This window comes from Solea solea, chromosome 6 (assembly GCF_958295425.1).
Source record: "Solea solea chromosome 6, fSolSol10.1, whole genome shotgun sequence".
NCBI lineage: Eukaryota > Metazoa > Chordata > Actinopteri > Pleuronectiformes > Soleidae > Solea > Solea solea.
Window position 1 is genome coordinate 17,957,820 of NC_081139.1, and position 18,564 is coordinate 17,976,383.

At 41.0% G+C, this 18,564-nt stretch overlaps 1 protein-coding gene across 2 annotated transcripts in view; it reads left to right on the forward strand.

Moving 5' to 3' along the window:
* Positions 1–18,564, forward strand: part of cntn4 (contactin 4) — a 211,960-nt gene that overhangs the window by 125,257 nt on the left and 68,139 nt on the right. For both annotated transcript variants that reach the window (XM_058632553.1, XM_058632554.1), the window contains exons 9-11: positions 2,076–2,215; positions 7,514–7,643; positions 9,889–10,039. In XM_058632553.1, coding sequence (XP_058488536.1) covers positions 2,076–2,215; positions 7,514–7,643; positions 9,889–10,039 — 421 coding nt within the window. The remainder of the gene's footprint in view (positions 1–2,075; positions 2,216–7,513; positions 7,644–9,888; positions 10,040–18,564) is intronic.

Here is an 18,564-nt window from a genome sequence, read left to right on the forward strand (position 1 = left end):
TCCATGGCTCAGATGGAAATAGCCCATGCAGTGGACCCCACAAATTCATGCACATTCACCTCCTTTTATCAATTTCCAATAATGTTTCTGAAGAAGTCCTGTGCACAACTCACTGCTCAATTATCAGTGACATAGACAGGCAGACATGCAGATAGATAGATAGATAGATAGATAGATAGATGCAAGAGATTTGCAGTGCAATAAGGGAGCTGCATAGGTGCAAGGATATTTATCCTGAGGTATTGGGCTCTTGTGCAGAGAGATAGTGCGGGGACAAATTTGCAGTTATTGAATTTCTCACTGTGTCACCCTGCTTTACTCAGAGGCAAAAATACTGTATAGCGGAGTCCAATTAAAGCCGGATCTGTACCGTTACTGAAAGCACCCCCCCCCCCCCCCCCATAAGGTCAGTCCTTGAGAGTGGCATTAGGTGAGCTCTATGAAATGGAAAAGTGCGGCCAGCCGTTACTCTTGTCCTGCCACTGGCCTTGTGTGATATAGGATGATAGTAGCTTGACCTACACATCATCCAGAATGTATCGAGCATTACACAGAGAGAGAGAGAGAGAGAGAGCCATACTGATCCACTTTTATGTTCCACTCTGTTTTTGGGGGCTTCATCATTAACTAGCCTTGAGTTACTTGCATGGCACAGCAAGAATCAATTCTCCCCCTGTATAATTACACCATCATTTACTCAGATTGTATTGAAGGGAGGGTTTTTATGGCATCAGTGCAGCCGTCCTTATGTATATAAATGTGGCTTTCATCATTTTTGTTTCACTATGTGTAAGAAACTTAAAGAAAGCATCTGAATGTGAGGTTGAAAGTCACTCAACACACCGCAGAGAATAGGTATACTTACTTTTAAATCAACTGGTAATTCCGTGTGGCTTTGTTTGGCTTCAAAATAACACTTTGTCAGTGGAATTGTGTACTGTTTCTCTTTATATCTACCTTGTATTTCATGATAAATGAAATGTCCCTTCACCGAAAGCACAGCGTTTGCTGCATTAGTCCTAGCCTGACCTCCAAACACTGAGACTGGGACAATCAGAATAGACACAGAGATAGAACAAGAGAAAAAAATCGGCCATCATTTTTTTCACACATTTCCCCATTATTGGACTAATAGGACGATCTTATCTTATTACCATTGACTTTTTCTCAATGTTAGCATCTTTTAGCTGTAATTAAGGCCGTCACTTGTGTCTGCAGATTCACGTGTTTATACATTTGTCTCCTTTTTGTGATAACACACACAATGGCCGATGTCCTCTATTGTTTCCCCTTAGTCAAGATTTTGTGTTTTTCTTCTTCGTGGGAATTTGTTGGCTGGTACGACATCACACTATTTATGTAGCTGATCCAGCTGCCGCCATCCAAAGCACACACCCTGTGATGGAAACCCGAGCCAGATCATTCCAAACCACACCAGGGTGAGCTGAGCTGAACTGCACTGCACGGCTTGGTGGAAATGAAGGCAAAGTTAATCAGGGAACTTTGGAGCTTGAGAGAAGCAAGTCATTATGGTCATTACTATGCAGGTTAAGAAACAAAGAAAGCTATGCTTTTTTTGTGATTTTTTACTGAATTGAAGTCCTGGATTGATGGAACTGAAACATTAGAGAGCTTTTACTTTCAAAACAGGTGTTGTATTGGTGACATATTTGACATAAAAACACAGTGAATATGTGGGGAATGTGAGTTTTCCCTGTCTATTTTGCTGCAAACTAGGCAACAGTATACTTGCAGACACAGCAGTGAAAAGCAACAACCCTAATGTGGCCTTCTTTGTAAGATTTGCACATCCAGTGTGGCCCCGCAAACCTCCAGCAAGAAGAAAGCTCTTCCTGTATGTAGCCTGACAATTATTGTCACCAATTCATGTTTTTCATGTGGATTCGGGACTTTTGACGAGGAGTTTTATCATCGTAATCAGACTGAAACTAGGATGATTAGTTTTAATCCAGGGAAAATGAAGGATTTCCATAGTGTAAAGCTGAGTTATTTTGTGTTTATTTATTAATTCCCCCGCTCACTCTTGTTGTTTTCTTATTTTTCAATTCTTGCAGCGCCTCCACAACTTATCGAGAAGCCCCAAGATGCACAGAAGCTCATTGATGACTCGCTGGTGTGGGAGTGTAAAGCCACAGGAAAGCCAAAGCCCTCCTACAGGTGGATGAAGAATGGAGAGAACCTGGATTCTGCTGAGGTGAGAGCTGCTAGAGCGCTGCATGTCTTTTGAAGCAGAGATAAAGTTCCGCCTCCAAGGTGAGACATGCGGCAGCAGCTCTGGCACAGATGTTTCGTGCACACTTGCAGCTGCTGCTGAGTGAAGAATGTGTGCAACAATGTACTGCATCTCCAAAGCTTTATTGTGCTGCTTGTTCAAGCTTTACTGACTAATTACCTCGCATTATCGTCTTCTTCATTACAACACAGTGCCTCCTGCGCTGCAATACATTATGTTGTTCAGTTCTGCACTAGAGCATTTATTCTGAAGGAACCGCTGTGGTGCTAACAGACAAAAACTGTGAACACCCAAGTATTTCACACTAGTCTGGAACGCACATTGATGTAAGAGCTGTCCAAATCTTCTGTTAAATCTCTCCCTGCTGAGTGGGGTTATTAATCCCAGTGCTACCTGGAGGGGAAAAGTAAGAATTTCTATATAAACGTTGTGCAGCCAAACTTCTCTTTTAACTTCATTTGTCTGTTATGTCCTTAACCTGAGATGCGCCTTCAAAAAACAAACAAAACAAAATGTGTTTGTAAAAAAATAAGCTATACAAATTCAGACTGTTAACACAACAGTTAATGAATGATTTTCAAGATACTTAATGCAAACTGAATTATAAAGTGTAAAAAAAACACATGTGATTTGAAAACTTTTTAATAGTAAAAACAAAAATATTTGAAAACTATGACACAGTTACCCGCGTTTACTTTCTGATTGGTTTTATCAGTTACGGCTTGAATATCTGTTCTAGTATCACTTACTTTCAGTGTCACCTCATCATCTAATTAAGCAAACAACTGCAGAGAAGAGCATCCATTTAATGTGCACGCCAGTGTAGCTAAATATTTATGATATAAGCCTATATATGATATATATTTTTAGGTATATTAATATGGATGCAGATTACTTCTGCAGTGGAGCTAAAAAAAAAAAAAAAACTTGTCTAAAGTTAATTTGTTTTGTCTGAAAACGCTGTTTTTAAATGAAAATGTAGTCGTGTGAATGTAGCCTCTACGCTAAGCAGATGCAGCCGGAAGAAAAAAAGTGCGTCGTGACAAATGCGCATCACACCAGCAGAGCACTCAATGCACATCTCCATTTCAAACTATATATTTGTGTGCACCCAAAGACACTGTGTGTGAACAGCCCCTTTGCCAGGTTGTTTGGAGAAGATTGATTGGACACTCAGGCACAGCTTGCACCTGATAAATAAACAGGCTTTATGCTAATTTGCTTCATTATGCAAAAAAGGGGACAAACACACCAGGGGTTATCGATCAGTACTTGAAATACATGTCGTCGGAATGAGCCCGGTCTGCTGTTATATTAGTGGAGGCAAGACTCTGCACAGAAAATGTTGTTTCCCATAAAAAAAAAAGAGGGATTTGGCTGAGAAGAATAATCAACAATCTGTTTGGCCCTTGGCAAATATTTTCATCAAAATATTTTATGAGGTAATGCGCCAGAGTTTAGTGCAGGTACTACAACAGCTGTTTTTAATGTGTGTAAACAGGTAGTTGTTAAACATATTAAATATGGGAGGCCTTGTGTCATTACAGTTTGATTTCATTATCAGACCTTAATGCCACACCTGCCTATTCAATTGTTCCCTGAATGAATTCAAGTAGAAAGAAAACTGCTTTGAGAAAAATGAAACCAATACACTTCATCACGCTCATTCATGTGGATTTATAGGATTAATGATTTAATGCTGTAGCGATTGTGTTGATTTTCACGTGACACATTTTCCCTTAAGATACACATAATGAATGCATATATCTGGGATGCATGGGTGAGTGGATTAATCATCAAAGGTGCTGCATTGTCTGAAATGCCACCATTAACCACAGTGGCTTAATGAGTGGAAGAGGGAAAGGTCAGCGATGTAAGGAGCGTCGGGGAGCGGATGCACCATTTGTTGTTATTTATTACAGTGAATCAATTGAGACCTTTCTGAAATTGCACTTCACGGGAACTGACTCGCGCAGACTGTTTTCTAACTTTGACCCGTGCACACAGAGTCGTCTCTCGGAAATACAGCAAAACAAAACATAAGCTGTGGGACAAAAAGTTTGACTAGACAATGCAGTAAATACTCAACAGGGCCCTGACACATTGAGCTGAGTGTGTGTGTGTATTAATGTCAACACATCAGATTTTACAATCACTGACAGTGAACATGCTACTGCATGTGTTCTACTACTGTGACTGGTTTCTGCTTGTAGCTTTTTCTAACTCTTGGGAGTAAACAGTAATCAATCACATTTCCGTCAATGGAATTTGCAGATTTCATTTGCAGTTCTATCCCACTGAGCACCAATAATTACTTGTTGTCAAACCCTGTGGTGAGATTATGCTTTTGTAGTTAAGGAGAGCAAACTTTTGAGATTAAAAGTCAAGTTGACGGTAGTTTCCTATTCGTCTTTGCATTTGAAGAGTATAAAGATTATTTTCCCACGTTTCCTTTAAACCCACAGTATAGTGGCTTGATATTATTATGCTGCTGATATTATTATGCTGCTGTGTTGTAATACATAGCTTGTAAATTTTACACATGTCTTATTCTCACAAAGGTTTCCAGCAATTAGTATTTCTGAGGAAATATGGCTGCGTTCCAATTACCGGGCACATTGTTCAAGTCTGATTTACTAGTGCAGTGCCCTTTCAATGCAGGCCTGTTTTTTTCTTATATTTCTTATCCACGCTGGTGCTCTAAGTAAGTCATCTGCCAAGTTTGTAGCCTGGCAAATGACCTGCTGGGTGGATTTATGCAATCAACAGACAAAACATTCCTTGGATTTACAGACAAGATTTGACGGTTCTCATTCATGAAGAACAAGTGAAGTGTCTTGTGTCTGAACACGAGTCCTCTCAAACATGCATGTGTCATTAACAGAAAGCTCCGTGTTAAAGTTGGAGATAGGTAGATGAGATATAAGATGTATCTTTATTCAGCAGCCAAGAGAAACAGAAGCTATTGTTGGGAGGCAATTTAGCTCTAGAGGACAACAAGCTCCACATGGTCCTGGAAAAAATCTGATCTGAGTCACATCAGTGGGGGAAAAAAATGGGTATGAATCCCCCTCAACCTAGTCCCGTGAACTAAGCCATAGCTGGCAGCAATCTAATTCAAAAAGCTCACTTTTCTAAACCATAAAAGTCATCTCCTTCCTGCCGTACGTTGTTTCACACATTTTTGCAGTTTTACATCAGACGAATCAAACTGGCGTTGGTGGGGAAATGACATTGCCAATCATTTTCACTCAGCATAAGGCGTACAGATGGTCCCCCCAGGTCCCCGCATGAAAAACTGCTGATTTGAGAGGAACGTCAGGCTTAATTAATAGCGGTCGTAAACAGGAGTGCTTTCCATGCATAGACAGATAGATATACGCCACCATTCACCTCCCTTGCCAGCAGGGATATTCGTCCCTGTTCACCCGGAGCTTCCAAGCATTATGGAAATTACAGCACAACCTGCTCAAACATGGGATTAGGTTGTGATCTTTCACTGAGGAGAGTTTTTCTTTTCATGTGACTCTTACCTTAATCCCCTGTGACTGGGGTTCAGGCCGCTGAGACACCCCTATATGGAAATGGGCTCTAATGACATTATGGTTGAGCCTGAGGAAAACATAAGAGATGAAGGGCATGAGGTGACACAACCTGACACCACTGCGTAGAGCTGTATGAAAACTGCTCAAGGATTAAATGCAGTAGTAAAGGAGGTGACTGCAGAAAACGAAGTTCAAAGAGATAAATGTATATTGAGAAGAGATGGGTATCGACAACTGGTATTAAACTGACATCTGTCCCTCATTCGTCAATGCCTGCCTCACAAATGATAGCACTGTAGATATTCATATTATATTTATTCTAACATAGTTTGAAAACAGTTGGAAATCAGAAAATATGCAAAAAATTCCCCAGCATTTTCTGCTTCCCAGCCTTTGCCAATGACAGCACAGCTGCTGATGTCAGGCATTTGCTTGTGACATTGCACTTTGTTTACTCCATCCACCATTGCTGACCAGTGCTTGTAATATATGGGCTCCATTTGCTCAAAGAAAAGACATGGGAAAAAAAAAATTCAATTTGTGGCCACGAAATAGGTATAATGACAAGTTATTACGAATAAATATTCACAAAAAATATATAAAAGCATATTTTTCAGGGAAACATGTGAAGTGAGTTCAATGGCGGTACGCTGTATCATGGTGTAGTTATTGAATATTTTTTTTAAATGTCTTTTTTTGGGTGTTGCACTTTGTAGACGGTCCCTGGGCTCCGGCCTCACTGACGAATGCACGTAGAGATCAATGTAGTTTCTCCACCTCTTTTTGATGAAAATGAGGCTGTAGCTTGTTCACTATTATTGAAAATATGTCTCGCATGGGTTTCAACAATGTTTTCTTTAAGTGTTATTGATCACGGAGGTTCAAATCTGTGAATATCTTTCTAACTTTACCTTAGTGTCACAGTTTCGAGCGGGGGTGCGCTCCATTTGCTTACCCAGCTGCCCAAGTTGTTGATGGGAATGATACTAAACCCACAATTTAGTATTTTTTGCCCCCAAAATACTTATTTCATGACAAATTGTACAATTTGAAGGGTTTTTACCCCCCCATGTCATGTCTGTAGAAAAGCAACTTGCATCATGTACTGATAAGTAGATATCAGTGTTGATGAAATCCTAACAATACCCTTCCCTCATTATGACAATTTGCAACTCATGCACAGATTCAACTGAGTTTTTAGTTCATCAGGCCCATCTGTCCTTAAATGGATTTTAATTTGATGGCTCAGTGACAAGCAAGATTTGCCACACAGGCAGTCAAAAAAAAAATGTCCAGGCAGATGAAGAGGCGGTACAGCATGACTGTGTACACAGCACTTAGTATGTATAGGGCATACCTATCAGAAAAGCAATTTTCACAATGCACTATACCTCAGATGTTACGATATTCCTTCCCCTCCTCCTTATTCCCTCCTCCCGCTGAAGGGGAAACAGGCCCTATGGTGCAGTTAGAGATATAAATAGGGCACGGTTTTATTTCACTCTCATAAACATGCAGATTGATTAGGGTCATTTTCTGCTAGCCTGCCTCCATCCACCCAAGCCTTTCCCTCCATTAGTGATGAAAACCTAGATTTATTGCCAAGTCTGTCACTTCCAGACCATAATTCACTGGCCCACCGGCTGCCTGTTTTTTATGTAGATGAGCACTGGGAATAAAGGCATATTAAGAGTATGTGTCTCTGTGTCCACAGGAGCGCATACAGGTGGCCAATGGGGTGTTGTCGATCACTCGTCTGACCCTGTCTGACACCGGAATGTACCAGTGCGTGGCCGGGAACAAGCACGGCGAGGTCTACGCCAACATGGAGCTACGAGTTATAGGTAAGGCGCTGGCCCGCGCACATGCATGCAGAGGTGTGGCGCTTCATACTTAAAAATAACTAGTCAGTTCATGCATGTGTTCATAGTATACAGTAATTGGGGCTGCATAGAGGCAAAGTTGCACACCACCAGTACAAAGTCTCCGATAATAAACTCACTAACACCTCAGTGACACTGCCTGCATGCAAGTATGTCAGCAGATTAGATCCGTCACACTGCCTCAGTTCTCTGTACGCTATGTACGCCGCAGTGTATAACACTGTAGGAATGTTACATTTGTAAAGTAAATACTCAGGTTTTTGAACGGCTTTTGTGCGTTCAGTGTTCAGTCTCATGAAACTAGCTTTTTTTTTTTGTGCCTTATCTACCATCACTGCAGCTTCAGATACCTGTCAGGCTGGAACCTGATAGTCACCATTATTGCTGAACATATTGTACATTGCCACCCAGAAATGTCCTAACTGGTATGCCCTATACCTTTAAGTGGGTATTACCAAACGTGAACTAGTTGTTTTTGTTTGTGTTTTGTTCAGGTGTACTATTTGTTATTTTAATACGTATACAGCAAAGAAGTATATATTTCCATGGAACCTCTTTAGTTGTTTAATTTTTTTCCGGCACAATCTGCATAAAAAGTGCCCCATTACAGCCCCATTACACAAGCACGCATTTGTCCCGTGTTTGCGTTCAGGTTTGCTCCACCTTCGTCCTTTCACTCAATAGCAGTTGGGATGACCTCCAACCTCTGCATTATTGGCCACTAATTGAAAAGCATTAATTAAAGGAGGAATGCGTATGGCTGACAGTGATGTATGCCAGAGCTCGCGCTCTTCACCAGCCTCGCCCATCTGCACTGTCAGGCCTGTCACTCTCCACTATGGGCTGCCAGCAGCTCTCCCACTGTTCAACCTCCTCCGTGACTCGTCCTGATCACGTTGCTGATTGGAGTCAGGCTCAGAGTAGTGGAGAGCTTGAAAGTCAAGTGGGAGATTCAGAAGGAGAATGTCAGGTTACTGGTTCACACAGTTACACAGCCAAAAAGGGGATTGTAGAGTTGTATATTGTTATTGTTTTTCCAGTCAGAGAAAGTTATAATGTTGAGATGATCGCATGGGTAAAACACATGAATTAGATAATACGATACAAAAAAATAAGAATCACATGCAGCTGCAACCAAGAATACTCACCCATTTTAGACCTGGCATTAAAATGCATCCTGATTGGTCTAATCACATCCAGATCACACTAACTAGTGGCGTTTTTCCACTATATAGTAGCCTACTGCCTCAGCCCGCCTACACGGTTTGGTTGGTTTTCCAGGCATCACAGCGGCTGTATGAAACTGCCGTGACATATTTTTTCACACGACACACATAAACTAGTGACTAGTGACTTGTAAAGCAGTTGTTTCCAGTGTAACTGAATCATTAGAATCAGTTAATTAAAAAGATTGGTTCAGTACTTCCTGCATGACCAGCCACAGAAGAACCCATATTGGTCGACCTCTATCTCATATGTTAATTAATTTGCAGCCACTGCAAAAAAAGTTAGAATGTATTCATGTTACAACAGCGCGAGTAGAGCTTTGTAACATGAACTGGAACTCACCTTGTCTCTTTTTCTCTCTCTCTGTCCCTGTCACTCTTGCACACACACAGTAGCACACATTATGTATTTTAATAAAGGTCCAATCATCCAATCATCATCTCATTTGGTCAAGTATAATCCAGCATACATTATAATGCTAGGCATGAGCCATTGTTCTTAGCTTGTACTTGTACTGATGTTAATACCACAATATCATGAGAGAACATCAGGTTATAGGTTTCAACATGCGCACACCTGAAAGGAGATCATGTTTTTTTTCAAGTGGTTTCTCAACAGAGGAATTTATTATGTTGGGCTGATCACTTCAGTGAAACACAAAAGAATGAAATATCTCTGTCACTGCCGTGAAAATGTGAAAGAGAATCACATGCAGCTGCAACTCAGAATACTAATACGTCAGATTGATCTTTTCAGCTCCTCCACGTCCACTGCAGGTCACAGTTAAATGTTAAAAAAAAAAAAATGTAATCTAGCATCTTTGAATCATCCATGGCAATAATGCAGTGTATTTATGACCCCATTTTATGTTTTTAACATTTAGAAAACTCGATCAGTTTAATGTCAGATTAATGATCAGAGGTCATGTGGATGTGAGGCTTTTTCAAAGACTGGCTTTAATATGCGGATCTTGTCTCAGCTGTTGCCCCAGATTTCTCTCACAATCAACTGCGGAGCCAGACGCTGGTGAAGGTGGGAGGAGATGTGCTCATCGAGTGCAAGCCCAAGATGTCTCCCTGGGGTGCCATCTCTTGGCGGAAGGGCAGCGAACCACTGCGAGAAAGTAACAGGTAACACAACTTTTTAAACTCGGATTCAGCTTTTGTCTCTCTGAAGACTGCTGGACTTTTCTCTGCTTGTGCTCTGATTACTTGCAGCCAGGTACGGACCCCTGGAGGCTGTGTTGTTGTGTATTAATCCAGACATGTCTTTATGCTAAACAACACTTCTGCTGCTTCCACATGTAGCCTCTTGTTCACATTTGAATCTGTAACATTCTGAATGAATTACTTCAAATGTGACGCTTCCCCAGCGGGTTGCAAAGCTGGAGGATCGGAACAAATGATACTCAAAGAGAAGCCAATCATTAGTGCATTCATGCATGATGGTGTCATCCACATTTATTAGGAGGGAAAGTCTGCATTACAAAGTGGGAGAGTGGAGAAGACTGAGAGAATCTAATGTTATTGGCCACTCACATGCTCCTCTGAATCTCCCATTTCCTGATTGAGTGAATTCCATCAGCAAACTTCGATTTGTTTGTGCTGTGATGTCGGAATGTGGGAAAAAAACAAACATGGACTCGCCAAATATCTGTTGCATACAAACTGATTTTGCCTCAGCATTGTTGTGTTCTTTAATAACTTTAAAGCATACTGTAAACTGAAGTCACCAACGTCTGAACCTTGTTTCTGGTCCTAAGCAGGAGACTTTAGCCACTTTTCCATTTGACCTTTCTAGCTCTCCTGCACGAAACTGCCATGACATTGTTTTGTACGCAACTCACACAAACTAGTGACAAGTAAAGCAGTTGTTTTCAATGGGCTGAATCATTACAATCAGTTCATTAAAAACCATGAACTGATTGTAACCAGAGAACAGTCTGACCAGAACACCGTCTGACACAGTCACTGATCTGAACGGGTTGTGATTCGGCTCACGATCGCCAGCTTTCAGCAGTGCTGTCACTAAATACACCAGACTCCTCTGTTAAATGTTGGGATTTTAGGAATGTCTTTGCTAAATGGTGGAGATTAACGCATGTGCTTTTTAACTGATCTACAATTCGGCATTGTTCGGTTTGATTCTTGTGTCGGACATCGCACTCATGACTCTTCCAGAGACGACAGTATCCGTGAAAGTTTGTCAACGTCAACATTTTGGTATCGGCAGAGCAGGTACCAAGAAATCCACCAGGTACCAGGTTCTATCACTAATGGAAGTAGAGCCAAGCCAAGCCGTGCTAGAACTGTATAGTGGAATAGCGCCATTTGACCACTCATAGGACACTTCAGAGAGAGGTGGGGCTCTTACTGGCCGCTCTTCTAAGCATATGTGTTCCCTTCGGAGGAAAGGTTGCAATCCCAGCATTGGTGATAAGGAAACAACTTCAGCACAGATGTGTGATGCACATGGCTGGAACTGTTTTTTTTTTAATTCACAGTGGCAAATCAAAAAGGTATTAACTTGATTAGCCTTGGTTGTTCTTACTGGAATTTATTCATACATGAATTTATTCTATACATATCATATCCCAAAGCTGGGACTGGACAGCACGTCATAAGTGCAAACATAAAACCTTCTGAAGATAGAACAGTCAAACCTAAAAAAAAAGAAAAATGAGAGTCAGACAATAAACACAATTAAACACATGTCAATATTAGTGGAGACTTTTCGAGATGCAGAGATTACCTCGAGTCATCTGAGGGATGAAATCAATGTGAAATAAGTGTGTATGTCCGCATCTAATGAGAGGCACTTCCAACAGCAACCGAGAGCCACAATTCAAAAAAAGTATTTTTTTTAAAAAAAAGCTGGTAATGAGACTGTAACAAACCAAGTAAAGGTCACTGAAACTAAATATGCGGTACAAACGAGTATTATTTCTTCCACAATGGTTCTGTATGTATGATGTCATGACTTTGCAACATGTGTATACTGACATTATTTTGATGACGCCTATGTCGCATTTATGTAAATGTACCCATTTTTTCCACACCACATGAATGCATGATGAGTCACAATCACATGGTTAATGAAAGCTGTGTGTTTAAAGCTCCACAAATATTAGATGAAAGCTACTTAATGACATGCACTGAACTCCAGAGATTACTTTATGTGTGGACACAAATGTCTACAGACGTTTTGCTGCGATTTTCCTAGTTTCCCAGGAGACTCTCTTGCTTTCGTAAAACGTGTCTCACCCTCACAGTTTCCCACTCCCTTTGAACAGCAAACACCGGAGAATGTCCAGACCTGAATCTCAATAAATAACCTGGATTTCATGTCTCAAAACAGCTTAAAATACTAGATAGCTCAGCCTCTGCTTCCTCATATGCAACAATTTCCTTGTATAATCTCTCGAGTGAGTCCCAGCTCGACAGAAATGTAATAGTTGGAGTGCCTCTTTAAAAGCCACATTTTAAGTATGCTTTTCAAAAAGGTTAATTTATAATGAGTAAGTGAAATATTAATGCATTCTGCAACATGAACAGACACATAGAAGACTAATGGGACGATCATTTTTCATCCAATTTATCTGTTACTCTGCTGGAAAAGGGCAATTGTTTTCACAGTATTTGCCACCGAAAGGAAATACGTTACCTCAAGACCCCCAGAACATACAATATCTCTTGATATCGCACACACTGTCAAGAAGTGAAAACTAATATAATAGTCAAAATATAAGAGGTGAGAACAGTCACAGAACAGCTAAAAGGGAAAGCAGCAAGAGGCCTAACTGAGTAATGTTTTACGTGTTTTGCCATGTTTTATCTCCTGTTGCTTAAATGTAGCAACAGAGACTGAACAAAGTTCTTTTCACCTCAGCAAGGATCAAATTTAAATTATGCTGCGTCTGACACAGTGTGTTTTTGATTAGTTTTGGATTTCCAGAGGTCCATCTCAGCATTCTGCCACGTTTGACCCCAGCGATGTGAAGTGAGTGTGACAAATGTTGGGAACTTTCGCTATTTCTGTGCGCGTCTGACTCGTGCATGTGAAGTCTGGCTCACTGCAGACAGGGGTCACCCATTGGGTGTCACCGCTCTAGCATGACTCCGCTCTGGCAGCAGACCTGTGTGCACAGTGTCTTGCCAGGCTTTGCATATATACAAAGTGGTGTTGTTGCTTGTCAAACAAAGTGGCGGAGGATTTGCATAGTGGTCTTGCTGCTGGTGCCCTTCACTCGTCCTGTGCCACTCCCATCACACGTTCCCACCTTGCAGCAACCACATCATTCTGACCCAGATCACACCTGATATTAACATCCGTCCTTAATGATCCAGTTGCATGTGGATCCACTCTCTTTATGCGAATACATATTAATTGCAAACAAAGATCTAATTTTTGGCTGTACAAAAATGTCCGATGTCATATTAGATTTTAAACATTAGAAAGCGTTTTCTCATAAAATAAGTCAACATATGAGTTCTGAATAGTATAAAAAAAAATTAAGCAAAGCTGCTGTGGGTCAGCTATGAAATGTGGCCGCACACACATGGCCTCCAAAATGTGTTTTTTTGTGATCAGATCTGAGCGCTCCTTCGGGACAGAACTGAACGTGATCTGCACGTGATCGGATTACACAGAGCAGATGTTAATACCACATTTGGACGGGGAATTTTGTTTGTCTGTTCATTTGAATTCATTGTTGAGATTCATTGTACATTTGTCTTCAGTGTGACACGAATTGACATCCCATGTGATGCGAAATTAAATGGCACCAGCACAAAATAGATTCTCAGTGAAGTTTTGTCTGCCTAGAATTTTAACCACCGTGTGCACAAATCCTCCAGTGTACCAATTATTCCTAATTACAAATCACATGACCAGCTGCTGTGATAAATAAGGCATCATTCATGGTTCAAATTCTTCAACTGTTATTAATGATTCACGGATTTGTAGCTGTAATTTAAAGTTTACCGCTGTTTAGCTCCTGGGTAAATAAATACTATTCCGGGTTATGTTTTTTTTTTAACACTGTTTCTTTTTATTTTTATAATCAGGAAAGTCTGTTTGATGTTCACAAATAAGTTTAAGTGCTTTTACTCAACTGGCCATCTGTGCTTCCTCTGCAAGATTAAGGAGAAAGATATTTTAAATTATAATCCCAGCTGTACTACATTAAAGAAGGGTTGGTTTTTTTGCAATGATGCTACAGTGATGCATCACTACCCCATAAGTGTAGTAGCTATACAGAACTCCAAACACACACACGTACAGGCTTTCATTCTCAATGTCTCTCCCCTGTAGGTTCAGCCCATACATATCCATGTTGTAGACCACACAATAAAATTGTTAATCATCTTTTCTAGTAGGCATTAAATCATATTTTAAAGGTGTGTTTGTATGGTACTGATACTGTATATAAGCGATATACAGAGAACCAGTTTGAGACGCAGACACCTGCTCTTAGACAACCATGACATATCATGGATACGACAGATATTAGCCATGTGGCTAATACAAGGCTCAGCAAAAAAAATATATGCCAACTTAAGGCTATAATCCCTTAAAGTGTGTGTAATGCTATGAAAAAGATCTCTTCTGACAGGAAAATGTGTTACAAACCACCTAAGTTGCTAAGTGTTTAAAAATTTGGCTTCAAATCATGTAAAATTCAGTTACCTTGTTACCGTGTCCACTGGCAGAGACAAACACACACATAATACACATACTGTAAACGCATAGACATACACGCTTTAGTGAGGACCAAAGCAGGCAAACACCACTGCGCGTTAGTGTTTGTACATAATATAAACGTAAACGCTCCGGTATCAAACCAATTGTCTGGCAGAAACATGTAGAGACACAAACACAGTCCTGCTCTCCGTCGCCCTCTTTCTCCGTGTCTGCAGCCTCTCAGCCGACAGCTGTCTGCTCCTCTTCTTCTTCTTCACTACTTCATTCCCTCTTCGTACGGAATTTTAAGTCAAGTGGGAAGCTTTACTGTGTGCTTTGTTAAGATACATTTTTTGTAACAAAGATAAACAAAGATACAAAGATATCGTGACAGTGTTTGTGGAGGAGTTATGCTAACTATGCTGCAGTGTGTGTCATTGGGTCCTATTTTTAGACACGCCTAAGAAATACTGGACAAAAGGAGTAAAACTGTTTTTATTCTTTACTCCACAGTTGTACATTTTCACCGTGTTATGTATACGTTATGTAGAAACTCTCCATTTGCTCTACATGCACTTTAATATGTTCTACTGCTTTATTTTACCATCAGACGCTCTTTTTTGACTTGAAGCTGAAGTTTCTAAACTGTTCACTCTCCCACACCAAAGTTCATAGAAAGAAATCTATGATTTTAGCTCACAGGAACATGGGAGTTGGTCTAGTGCTGTCTCATTTGATAAGTGGTGAATAAGTTATCCGAATGGAGAATCTCAAAGAGAATCACAAATTTACTGGTGGTGGTGGAAGCATCAGTGGATGAACAAAACCCTGAGTGCCAGGGGGTGAAGTAATGAATTACATTTACTATTTAAAAATCTTGCATCGGAAACTTTGCCAATGAATGACGAGGACAGTTGAATGATCAGGACAGGTGAATGATCGGGACAGGTGAATGACGAGGACAGGTGAATGTCTAGGACAGGTGAATGACGAGGACAGGTGAATGTCTAGGACAGATGAATGACGAGGACAGGTGAATGATCGGGACAGGTGAATGATCCGGACAGGTGAATGACGAGGACAGGTGAATGATCGGGACAGGTGAATGATCGAGACAGGTGAATGACGAGGACAGGTGAATGCCGAGGACAGGTGAATGATGAAGACAGGTGAATGATCCGGACAGGTGAATGACGAGGACAGGTGAATGACGAGGAAAGGTGAATGTCGAGGACAGGTGAATGACGAGGAAAGGTGAATGTCGAGGACAGGTGAATGACGAGGAAAGGTGAATGTCGAGGACAGGTGAATGACGAGGAAAGGTGAATGTCGAGGACAGGTGAATGACGAGGAAAGGTGAATGTCGAGGGCAGGTGAATGATCGGGACAGGTCAATGATCGTGACAGGTGAATGATCGGGACAGGTGAATGATCAGGACAGGTGAATGACGAGGACAGGTGAATGATCGGGACAGGTGAATGACGAGGACAGGTGAATGATCGGGACAGGTGAATGATCGAGACAGGTGAATGACGAGGACAGGTGAATGCCGAGGACAGGTGAATGATGAAGACAGGTGAATGATCCGGACAGGTGAATGACGAGGACAGGTGAATGACGAGGAAAGGTGAATGTCGAGGACAGGTGAATGACGAGGAAAGGTGAATGTCGAGGACAGGTGAATGACGAGGAAAGGTGAATGTCGAGGACAGGTGAATGACGAGGAAAGGTGAATGTCGAGGGCAGGTGAATGATCGGGACAGGTCAATGATCGTGACAGGTGAATGATCGGGACAGGTGAATGATCAGGACAGGTGAATGACGAGGACAGGTGAATGATCGGGACAGGTGAATGACGAGGACAGGTGAATGATAAGGACAGGTGAATGACGAGGACAGGTGATGACTAAGTTTTACTCTGAGTACATTTTAGACATTTTTAGACCAGTACTTTTACTTGTACTTAAGTAAAATTAAGAGTTATCCAAATAGTGTTACTTTTACCTGAGTAGAATATTTCAGTACTCTTTCCATCCTCTGCACACACTTCGGCACACATTTTGGTCAAAATGTTTTTTTTCTTGTGTCCCTGATCAAACTACAACTAAATATTGCTGTTCTAATGGTTACCAGACATATTGCAGTTTGACAACCATGTTTAGTCTGATTCAGCTGTTGGTTTAGAAAGACTGAAACTCATGGCAATGATGCAAATGAGTGAGTGTTAATGATGGAACAAAGAAAGCATCCTGGTTTGACATTCAGTGATGTGATGAGATCAAGGCATCAGCACAGGGCAGGTCATGCCTTACCAAGCGATTTAACTGCCCAACCATATTGACCCGTCCCAAAATTCAAAACATATTTGAATATAATAAGTGTTGTGGGGTTGGCTGGGCATTTTTAGCAGCAGTATGCACCACATGAAACATCAAAGTCAAGTCACTATCCCAGTGAATTACAGGCTAAGTGAGAAACCACAGATTTTGAATGACTTTGCATTTGTCATCGTGATATGGATGATTTGTTTTTATAAAGATTTGCTCCAAATGATGTGCATAAGAAGTCATTTTCCCATAGAGTGTAATAGTTTACATGAGGGTTAGAATTAGAAAAAAGCTGTCAAAAAGTCACACCCTTAATCTACAATGACGGCAACATTTTGTAAATCTTTAACAATCAGTGAGAAGTTCCTCTTTGAAGAAGAAGAAAGTGTATGTTTACGGCATTTGATGCACTGTAAGCTCCATTTGTGATAAATCAAAAATCTGTGTAGATTGTTTAGAACAGTCTGAAGATGCCAAGTGAGGAAAAAAAGGACTTAATCATTTGTACCACAGCAAAGTGTACAAAAGTTATTGGGCCTACATTTTTGTGTAAGTTGCAAAGATGTAAAAAAAAATACAACTTTTGAAAATTCAGATGGTTCATCAGGATTATTGGCTTGTGTTTTTAGCTGAGGAAGTTGGCACGGGACTGTTCTTATGTGTAAAGTTTGGTTTATTTCTTTGCTTAGGAAGTTGGATTTCCTCGGAAGGCATAATGGCATTAAGGGAAACAGAAGGCACTTGTTTTGTTTTATCTTTTGGGTATGCTATTGCTTTAGTTTGAGCTTCATTAAACAGTTTATGCTTAAGTTTGCAATCCTAACGAGTACCCCAATAATCAGTCTTAAAGTCTGCCTGTTAGTGACCTGTCATCCCCTAGCCCCTATTTGTTATGCGTAAATTTGTTTTTTATATTTTTCTTGATCATTCAAGTCCAGGTAAAAAAAGAAATACATTTGCATGTGTGTGTGTGTGTGTGTGTGTTAGTCTGCACAGTGTGTGTATGCATGCATGTCTGAGCATGTCTGTTTGGTTGTTCACCTGTACACAAAGGTGCAAATTCATAAGAGGAAGCTGTGAACTCCTTTTTTGCTGAAAGATTAATTGCCTTAATTGCGTTAGCACTCCACAGTGGCTTTAGCGGAAAGGGAACCAGTGTCACCAGCTGTGTAATCCATCTTTATAGCAGCAGCAGCATCCCCTTTTTTTCCTGCAGGAGACCAGTGGAGGGAGGGGATGTCTTATCTACCCCAGACAACCCTGCAGGGACGAAGTTTAGATGACATCAGCTGGAACAAAGCAGCTGAGAGCGCAGAGCAGAGCAGGTCTTTGCTGATGAGAGTGGAAGTGTGCCGTGCCAGCTATGGAGTGTAGCCTAAAAAAAAACCACGCCATTTCAATATGTCACTGGCAGGAAGAAATCAAGTTTGTTAGGCTGCTCATGCCAGAAGTATTCAATCAACTGTCCTCTCACATGGCCACCACGGGACGGGCTGACGTCCTCGTGTTGTTCAGTCCTCGCTGAAATATTCAAGACCTTGAGTATTTATCTATATCAGCTATAGCAGTCATGTAAATGTTTGTGTTGGATCTTTTTAATCCGTTGAAGAAGGTGTTTGGGTGTGGCTGCGACAAATCCCCCTCA